This window comes from Oncorhynchus kisutch, linkage group LG24, assembly GCF_002021735.2.
Source record: "Oncorhynchus kisutch isolate 150728-3 linkage group LG24, Okis_V2, whole genome shotgun sequence".
NCBI classification, from domain to species: Eukaryota; Metazoa; Chordata; class Actinopteri; order Salmoniformes; family Salmonidae; genus Oncorhynchus; species Oncorhynchus kisutch.
In genome coordinates this window covers 41,166,808-41,176,960 of record NC_034197.2, presented here as the reverse complement: position 1 = coordinate 41,176,960, position 10,153 = coordinate 41,166,808, and the positions used below count along the sequence as shown (strand labels likewise).

The 10,153-nt window shown below is 43.5% G+C and overlaps 1 protein-coding gene across 8 annotated transcripts in view; it reads right to left on the bottom strand.

The window, feature by feature from the left end:
• The window catches only part of LOC109879797 (arginine-glutamic acid dipeptide repeats protein), a 327,004-nt gene that overhangs the window by 70,937 nt on the left and 245,914 nt on the right, over positions 1 to 10,153 (bottom strand). For all 8 annotated transcript variants that reach the window (XM_031803817.1, XM_031803818.1, XM_031803820.1 and 5 more), the window contains one exon: positions 8,128 to 8,226. In XM_031803817.1, coding sequence (XP_031659677.1) covers positions 8,128 to 8,226 — 99 coding nt within the window. The remainder of the gene's footprint in view (positions 1 to 8,127; positions 8,227 to 10,153) is intronic.

The following is a 10,153-nucleotide window of genomic DNA, read 5'->3' as shown; positions in this document are numbered from 1 at the left end:
CTCTGTCGCAGCCGGCCGCGACCGGGAGGTCCATGGCGACGCACTATTGGCCTAGCATCGTCCGGGTTAGGCAGGGTTTGGCCGGTAGGGATAACCTACTGGCCGTGCACAGTGCACGCTAACCAAGGTCGCCAGGTGCACTGTGTTTCCTCTGACACATTGGTGCGGCTGGCTTCCGGGTTGGATGCACGCTGTGTTAAGAAGCAGTGCGGCTTGTTTGGGTTGTGTTTCGGAGGACGCATGGCTTTCGACCATCGTCTCTCCCGAGCCCGTACGGGAGTTGTAGCGATGAGACAAGATAGTAATTACTAACAATTGGATAGCACAAAATTCTCCCCAATTTTGTTAGTAATTTCTCCTCAATTATATATTTAAAAAAATGGAATTAGCACATTTACATAAATATTCAGACCCTTTGTTGAAGGATTACAGTCTCCAGTCTTCTTGGGTATGACGCTATAAACTTGGCACACCTGTATTTGTATGTGACCATTTCAGATTAGTGTATAAAACTATTTCAGATTATGAGAGAGGTTTATTTTTTATTTTACCTTTATTTAACTAGGCAAGTTTATTTTTTATTTCACCTTTATTTAACCAGGTAGGCTAGTTGAGAACACCTTTATTTAACCAGGTAGGCTAGTTGAGAACACCTTTATTTAACCAGGTAGGCTAGTTGAGAACACCTTTATTTAACCAGGTAGGCTAGTTGAGAACACCTTTATTTAACCAGGTAGGCTAGTTGAGAACACCTTTATTTAACCAGGTAGGCTAGTTGAGAACACCTTTATTTAACCAGGTAGGCTAGTTGAGAACACCTTTATTTAACCAGGTAGGCTAGTTGAGAACACCTTTATTTAACCAGGTAGGCTAGTTGAGAACACCTTTATTTAACCAGGTAGGCTAGTTGAGAACACCTTTATTTAACCAGGTAGGCTAGTTGAGAACACCTTTATTTAACCAGGTAGGCTAGTTGAGAACACCTTTATTTAACCAGGTAGGCTAGTTGAGAACACCTTTATTTAACCAGGTAGGCTAGTTGAGAACACCTTTATTTAACCAGGTAGGCTAGTTGAGAACACCTTTATTTAACCAGGTAGGCCAGTTGAGAACACCTTTATTTAACCAGGTAGGCCAGTTGAGAACACCTTTATTTAACCAGGTAGGCTAGTTGAGAACACCTTTATTTAACCTGGTAGGCCAGTTGAGAACACCTTTATTTAACCAGGTAGGCTAGTTGAGAACACCTTTATTTAACCAGGTAGGCCAGTTGAGAACACCTTTATTTAACCAGGTAGGCTAGTTGAGAACACCTTTATTTAACCAGGTAGGCTAGTTGAGAACACCTTTATTTAACCAGGTAGGCTAGTTGAGAACACCTTTATTTAACCAGGTAGGCCAGTTGAGAACACCTTTATTTAACCAGGTAGGCCAGTTGAGAACACCTTTATTTAACCAGGTAGGCTAGTTGAGAACACCTTTATTTAACCAGGTAGGCTAGTTGAGAACACCTTTATTTAACCTGGTAGGCCAGTTGAGAACACCTTTATTTAACCAGGTAGGCTAGTTGAGAACACCTTTATTTAACCAGGTAGGCTAGTTGAGAACACCTTTATTTAACCAGGTAGGCTAGTTGAGAACACCTTTATTTAACCAGGTAGGCTAGTTGAGAACACCTTTATTTAACCAGGTAGGCTAGTTGAGAACACCTTTATTTAACCAGGTAGGCTAGTTGAGAACACCTTTATTTAACCAGGTAGGCTAGTTGAGAACAAGTTCTCATTTGCAACTGCGACCTGGCCAAGATAAAGCATAGCAGTGTGAACATACAACAAAGAGTTACACATGGAGTAAACAATTAACAAGTCAATAACACAGTAGAAAACAAAGGGGGGGTCTATATACAATGTGTGCAAAAGGCATGAGGAGGTAGGCAAATAATTACAATTTTGCAGATTAACACTGGAGTGATAAAAGATCAGATGGTCATGTACAGGTAGAGATATTGGTGTGCAGAAGAGCAGAAAAGTAAATAAATAAAAACAGTATGGGGATGAGGTAGGTGAAAAGGGTGGGCTATTTACCAATAGACTATGTACAGCTGCAGCGATCGGTTAGCCGCTCAGATAGCTGATGTTTGAAGTTGGTGAGGGAGATAAAAGTCTCCAACTTCAGCGATTTTTGCAATTCGTTCCAGTCACAGGCAGCAGAGTACTGGAACGAAAGGCGGCCAAATGAGGTGTTGGCTTTAGGGATGATCAGTGAGATACACCTGCTGGAGCGCGTGCTACGGATGGGTGTTGCCATCGTGACAAGTCAGTTAAGAACAAATTCTTATTTTCAATGACGGCCTAGGAACAGTGGGTTAACTGCCTGTTCAGGGGCAGAACGACAGATTTGTACCTTGTCAGCTCGGGGATTTGAACTGGTTACTAGTCCAACGCTCTAACCACTAGGCTACCCTGCCGCCTCTACACTCTAACCACTAGGCTACCCTGCCGCCTCTACACTCTAACCACTAGGCTACCCTGCCCCCTCTACACTCTAACCACTAGGCTACCCTGCCGCCTCTACACTCTAACCACTAGGCTACCAGTGACCCTGCAGACAGGCTGATCCTGTCATCTAGACAGCCCCCACTGTCACTTGTATGCCCACTTCAAAAGGAAGAAGGGAGGAAGAGAGCAGGAATAAATAATGAGGCTGGTCCTGGAGGGTGAGTGGAGTACATAAAACGAGGGAGCAGCGAAGTCAATGGGGCCGATGTCTGAGCGTGTGTCTGCGTCAAGGTCGGGCTACATTTACACCTGTCTCTCAAGGCTGTGTGTGGGGCTGCGAAAGACCAGATGGAAATCACATCACTGGGAGTGAAGGAGGGAGGAAGGGAGGGACAGAGTGCTGGGAAGGAATGAAGGAGTGAACAGGCCAGTGTCCTTGGAAGATTAAGTACGGACTGGGTGGCTAGGTGACTGGCTGGGCTATGGACACCATGGGGAGGGCCCACAACCTTACAACAGACGACCTCCTGCCTGCCTACCTCAGGCAGTAGGAAAACATATCTGGCTACTCTCTGCAGAGGGTGGCTATGCAATAAGAGGCCTGCGAATGGCCTGTGAGAGAACTGCGAGCTCGCCTCGGTGACGTGACACCACACACTGATCATCTCAGCATGGCCGTGTAAGGTCGCGAGCCTGCCTTTAGCTAGCATGTGTACACCGCATTCGGGAAGTATTCAGACCCCCTGACTTGTTCCACATTTTGATACATTACAGCCTTGTTCTAAAATGGTTTACATGACTATTTTTGCTCATCAATACCCCACAATGACAAAGCGTAAACACGTTTTTAGAAATGTTAACAGAATTTATTTTTAAAAAAATGTAATAAAAATAGAAATACCATATTTATATAAGTATTCAGACCCTTTGCTATGAGACTCGAAATTGAGCTCAGGCGCATCCTGTTTCCATTGATCATCCTTGAGAAGTTAATTCAACTTGATTGAACTCCACCTGTGGTAAATTCAATTGATTGTACATGATTTGGAAAGGCACACACCGGTTTATATAAGGTCCAAGGTTGACAGTGCATGTCAGAGCAAAAACCAAGCCATGAGGTCGAAGGAATTGTCCGTAGAGATCCGAGACAGGATTGTGTGGAGGCACAGATCTGGGGAAGGGTACCAAAACATTTCTACAGCATTTATGGTCCCCAAGTACATAGTGGCCTCCATCAATCTTAAATGGAACCACCGACATGCTTTCTAGAGCTGGCCGCCGGCCCAAACTGAGCAAATCGGGGTGACGGGCCTTGGTCAGGGAGGTGACCAAGAACCCGATGTTCACTCTGGCAGAGCTCCACTGAGCGGATGGGAGAACCTTCCAGAAGGACAACCATCTCCGCAGCACTCCACTAATCAGGCCTTTATGGTAGAGTGGTCAGACGGAAACCATTCCTAAGTAAAAGGCACAATAGCCCACTTGGAGTTTGCCCAAAGGCACCTAAAGGACTCTCAGACAATGAGAAACAAGATTCTCTGGTCTAATGACCAGAATGCCAAGATTCACGTCCGGAGGATACTTGGCACTATCCCTACAGTGGATCTTGATGGTGGCAGCATCATGCTGTGGGGATGTTTTTCAGTGGCAGGGACTGGGAGACTAGTCAGGATCGAGGGAAAGATGAACGGAGCAAAGTACAGAGAGATCCTTGATGTAAACCTGCTCCAGAGCGCTCAGGAACTCAGACTGGGCCGAAGGTTCACCTTCCATCAGGTCTACGACCCTAAGCACACAGCCAAGACAATGCAGGAGTGGGCTTCGGGACAAGTCTCTGAATGTCCTTGAGTGGCCCAGCCAGAGCCTGGACTTGAACCCGATCTAACATCTCCGGAGAGACCTGAAAATAGCTGTGCAGTGACGCTCCCCATCCAACCTGATAGAGCTTGAGAGGATCTGCAGAGAAGAATGGAAGAAACTCCCCAAATACAGGTGTGCCAAGCTTGTAGAGTCATATCCAAGAAGACTTGAGGCTGTAATCACTGCCAAAGGTGCTTCAACAAAGTACTGAGTAAAGGGTCTGAATACTAATGTAAATGTAATATGTTTTTTTATTTTTATCTTCATACATTATACGTTTTCACATTATGTTGTATTGTGATGTCATTATGGGTTATTGTGATGTCATTATGGGTTATTGTGATGTCATTATGGGTTATTGTGATGTCATTATGGGGTATTGTGTGTAGATTGATAATGGGGAAAAAACTATTTAATCCATTTTAGAATAAGGCTGTAACTTAACAAAATGTGGATAAAGTCAAGAGGTCTGAATACTTTCCAAATGCACTGTAAATCATACAGAGAATTCATAGCTGGTCTATTGCTACTAAAGAACGAGTGACATAATCTGTTACCATTACCTGCCTGGAATGACATAAATGTCATGTACAGGAGCACGAGACAAAACTAGAAGTTGTAATAATAGTACAAGACTAGGTTTTACCGTGGAAGAACTTGACTGACTTGCACAGAGCCCTGACCTCAACCTCAGGACATACACGTTCCAATATGTTTTACTAGTCCAGGACATACACAAACCAATATGTTTTACCACAGTACCAGTCGAAAGTTTAGACACGCCTACTCATTCGAAGGGTTTTTCTTTATTTTTACTCATTTCTACATTGTAGAATAATAGTGAAGACATCAAAACTATGAAAAAACACATATGGAATCATATAGCAGCCAAAAAAAGTGTTAAATCAAAATAGATTTGATATTTGAGATGCTTCAATGTTGCCAATCAAAGCCTTGATGACAGCTTTGCACACTCTTGTCACTCTCAACCTGTTTCATGAGGTAGTCACCTGGAATGCATTTCAATTAACAGGCGTGCCTTGTTAAAAGTTGATTTGTGGAATTTCTTTCCTTCTTAATGCGTTTGAGCCAGTCAGTTGTGTTGTGACAAGGTAGAGGTGGTATACAGAAGATAGCCCTATTTGGTAAAAAACCACGTCCATTTTATGGCAAGAACAGCTCAAATAACCAAAGAGAAATGACAGTCCATCATTAATTTAAGTGTCTTCAAGTGCAATCGCAAAAATCATCAAGTGCCATGATGAAACTGTCTCTCATGAGGGCCACCACAGGAAAGGATCCCCCAGAGTCTCCTCTGCTGTAGAGGATGAGTTCATTAGAGTTACCAGCCTCAGAAATTGTAGCCCAAATAAATGCTTCAGAGTTCAAGTAACAAACACAACTGTGTGAATCAGGCCTTCGTGTTTGAATTGTTGCTAAGAAACCACTACTAAAGGCCACCAATAATAAGAAGAGACTTGCATGGGCCAAGAGAAACGAGCAATAGACATTAGACCGGTGAAAATCTGTCCTTTTTGAGATTTGTGGTTCTAAAATCTGTGTCTTTGTGAGACGCAGAGTAGGTGAAAGGATGATCTTGGCATGTGTGGTCCCCACTGTGAAGCATGGAGGTGGTGGTGTGATGGTGTTTTGCTGGTGAGACTGTCTGTGATTTATTTAGAATTCAAGGAATACCAGCATGGCTACCACAGCATTCTGCAGTGATACGCCATCCCATCTGGTTTGCGCTTAGTGGGACTATCATTTATCCCCCCCCCCCCCAGGCTGTGTACGGGCTATTTGACCAAGAAGGAGAGTGATGGTGCTGCATCAGATGACCTGGCCTCAATTGAATTGAGATGGTTTGGGATGAGTTGGACCGCAGAGTGAAGGAAAAGCAGCCAACAAGTGCTCAGCATATGTGGGAACTTCTTCAAGACTGTTGGAAAAGCATTTCTCATGAAGCTGGTTAAGAGAATGCCAAGTGTGCAAAGTTGGCTACTTTGAAGAATCTAAAACATATTTTGATTTGTTTAACATTTTGTTGGTTACTACATTATTCCATATTTCTCATTTCATAGTGTTGATGTCTTCACTATTATTCTACAATGTAGAAAATAGTAAAAATAAAGAAAAACCTTCGAATGAATAGGTGTGTCCAAACTTGTCACTGGTACTGTAGCCCAGGTCAGGAACTACACAAACCAATATGTTTTACTAGTCCAGGTCAGGAACTACACAAACCAATATGTTTTACTAGTCCAGGTCAGGAACTACACAAACCAATATGTTTTACTAGTCCAGGTCAGGAACTACACAAACCAATATGTTTTACTAGTCCAGGTCAGGAACTACCAAAGACAGACGATTTTAACACACTACACGCTTCAGCATTCGGTGATCTTAGGCTTGTGTGAGGCTGCTCGGCCATGGAAACACATTTCATGAAGCAAATCACAACATCGTCTACCCTCAGTTGCAACACTCACTACCGAGTTCCAAACTGCCTCTGGAAGCAACGTCAGCACAAGAACTGTCCGTCGGGAGTTACATGAAATGGGTTTCCATGGCGGCCGAGCAGCCGCATACAAGCCTAAGATCACCATGCGCAATGCCAAGCGTTGGCCGGAGTGGTGTAAAGCTCACCGCCATTGGACTCTTATCTAAAGTGAGGAATCACACTTCACCACCTGGCAAGCCGAAGGGACTAATCTATGTTTGGCAGATGCCAGGTGAACGCTACCTGCCCCAATGCATTGTGCCAACTGTAAAGTTTGGTGGAGGAGGAATAATGGTCTAGGACTGTTTTTCATGGTTCGGGCCCCTTAGTTCCAGTGAAGGGTAATATTAACACTACAGCATAAAGACATTCTAGGCGATTCTGTGCTTCCAACATTGTGGCAATCGTTTGGGGAAGGCCCTTTCCTGTTTCAGCATAACAATGCCTCTGTGCACAAAGAGAGGTCCATACAGAAATGGTTTGTCGAGATCGCTGTGGAAGAACTTGACTGGCCTGCACATAGCTCTGACTAACTCCATCAAACACCTTTGGGATGAATTGAAATGCCGACTGTGAGCCAGGCCTAATCACCCCCAACATCAGTACCCAACCTCACTAATGCTCTTGTGGCTGAATGGAAGCAAGTCCCCACGGCAATGTTCCAACATCTAGTGAAAAGTCTTCCCAGAAGAGTGGAGGCTGTTATAGCAGCAAAAGGGGGGGGGGGCAACTCCATATTAATGCCTGTGATTTTGGAATGAGGTGTTGGACGAGCAGGTGTCCACATACCTTTGGCCATGTAGTGTATTCTAATACCAGAACCCAGCTGCATTGAGATTGGAATCTAAATGGAGGACAACGATACAGGCTCTCAATCTTTTCCTTCTTCCTTACACACACACACACACACACACACACACACACACTTCTTCCAATATGTTTTTTTCCTGCAGTCGATATACAGGATGCAGCTGCTCTCAATACTAATATTTTATGTGGCCCAAACCAGCAGCTATACAGCAGAACCTTTGTCTCAACAGCTCCCTCTAAAGACAACCACAGGAACCCATAATAACAAGCCAATGGATCATTGGAACAATATGACTTATATAAGTGTTGTGTGGACATTGTGCTAGGCAAGCTCAATCAAGTTCAGCTTGAGAGAAAAAAAAAAAAAATTTTTTTTTTAACCCAGCTCTGATTCCAAAACGTCCTATCTGGAGGTTAAAGGTTATCAAATAATAATAATAATAATAATGAGTGTCTTACCACTTCGTCCTCTGACCAGCATTTCTCTATGAGTTTGGGAACGGGCTTCTTCACCAGGCGCTGTAGGGCCTTGCCTGCATCGTAACAGCTCTCGTGGAGCTGAGGAGGAAACACGGCATTTCAACATTCACAATATTAGCTTTTTTTAAATTTTATCTACGGACCAAAAAAATGAATAACAGAAAGGTGACTGTATAAATTACAGTTAGAGACAGAAGTTAAACGTTGCATTATTTATGCAATTTTCTTGATTCATTTACATTAAAGCCCACATACCAACTGCTTTCATCGACACACACACACACACACACAGACACACACACACACAACATGTCACAACATTATCCAGACACACACCAACATGTCACATCAACATTATACAGAGGGGAGACACACACCAACGTGTCACATCAACATTATCCAGACACACACCAACATGTCACATCAACATTATCCATACACACACCAACGTGTCACATCAACATTATCCAGACACACACCAACATGTCACATCAACATTATCCAGGGGGGAGACACACACGATCATGTCACATCAACATTATCCATACACACACCAACATGTCACATCAACATTATCCAGGGGGGAGCAACACACCAACATGTCACATCAACATTATCCATACACACATCAACATTATCCAGACACACACCAACATGTCACATCAACATTATCCAGACACACATCAACATGTCACATCAACATTATCCAGAGGGGAGACACACACCAACATGTCACATCAACATTATCCAGACACACATCAACATGTCACATCAACATTATCCAGAGGGGAGACACGCACCAACATGTCACATCAACATTATCCAGACACACACCAACATGTCACATCAACATTATCCAGACACACACCAACATGTCACATCAACATTATCCAGACACACACCAACATGTCACATCAACATTATCCAGACACACACCAACATGTCACATCAACATTATCCAGGGGGGAGACACACACGAACATGTCACAAAAACATTATCCATACACACACCAACATGTCACATCAACATTATCCAGGGGGGAGCAACACACCAACATGTCACATCAACATTATCCATACACACATCAACATTATCCAGACACACACCAACATGTCACATCAACATTATCCAGACACACACCAACATGTCACATCAACATTATCCAGACACACATCAACATGTCACATCAACATTATCCAGAGGGGAGACACACACCAACATGTCACATCAACATTATCCAGACACACACCAACATGTCACATCAACATTATCCAGACACACACCAACATGTCACATCAACATTATCCAGACACACACCAACATGTCACAATCAACATTATCCAGGGGGGAGACACACACGAACATGTCACATCAACATTATCCAGACACACACCAACATGTCACATCAACATTATCCATACACACACCAACGTGTCACATCAACATTATCCAGACACACACCAACATGTCACATCAACATTATCCAGGGGGGAGACACACACGATCATGTCACATCAACATTATCCATACACACACCAACATGTCACATCAACATTATCCATACACACACCAACATGTCACATCAACATTATCCAGAGGGGAGACACACACCAACATGTCACATCAACATTATCCAGACACACATCAACATGTCACATCAACATTATCCAGAGGGGAGACACGCACCAACATGTCACATCAACATTATCCAGACACACACCAACATGTCACATCAACATTATCCAGACACACACCAACATGTCACATCAACATTATCCAGACACACATCAACATGTCACATCAACATTATCCAGAGGGGAGACACGCACCAACATGTCACATCAACATTATCCAGACACACACCAACATGTCACATCAACATTATCCAGACACACACCAACATGTCACATCAACATTATCCAGACACACACCAACATGTCACATCAACATTATCCAGACACACACCAACATGTCACATCAACATTATCCAGGGGGGAGACACAC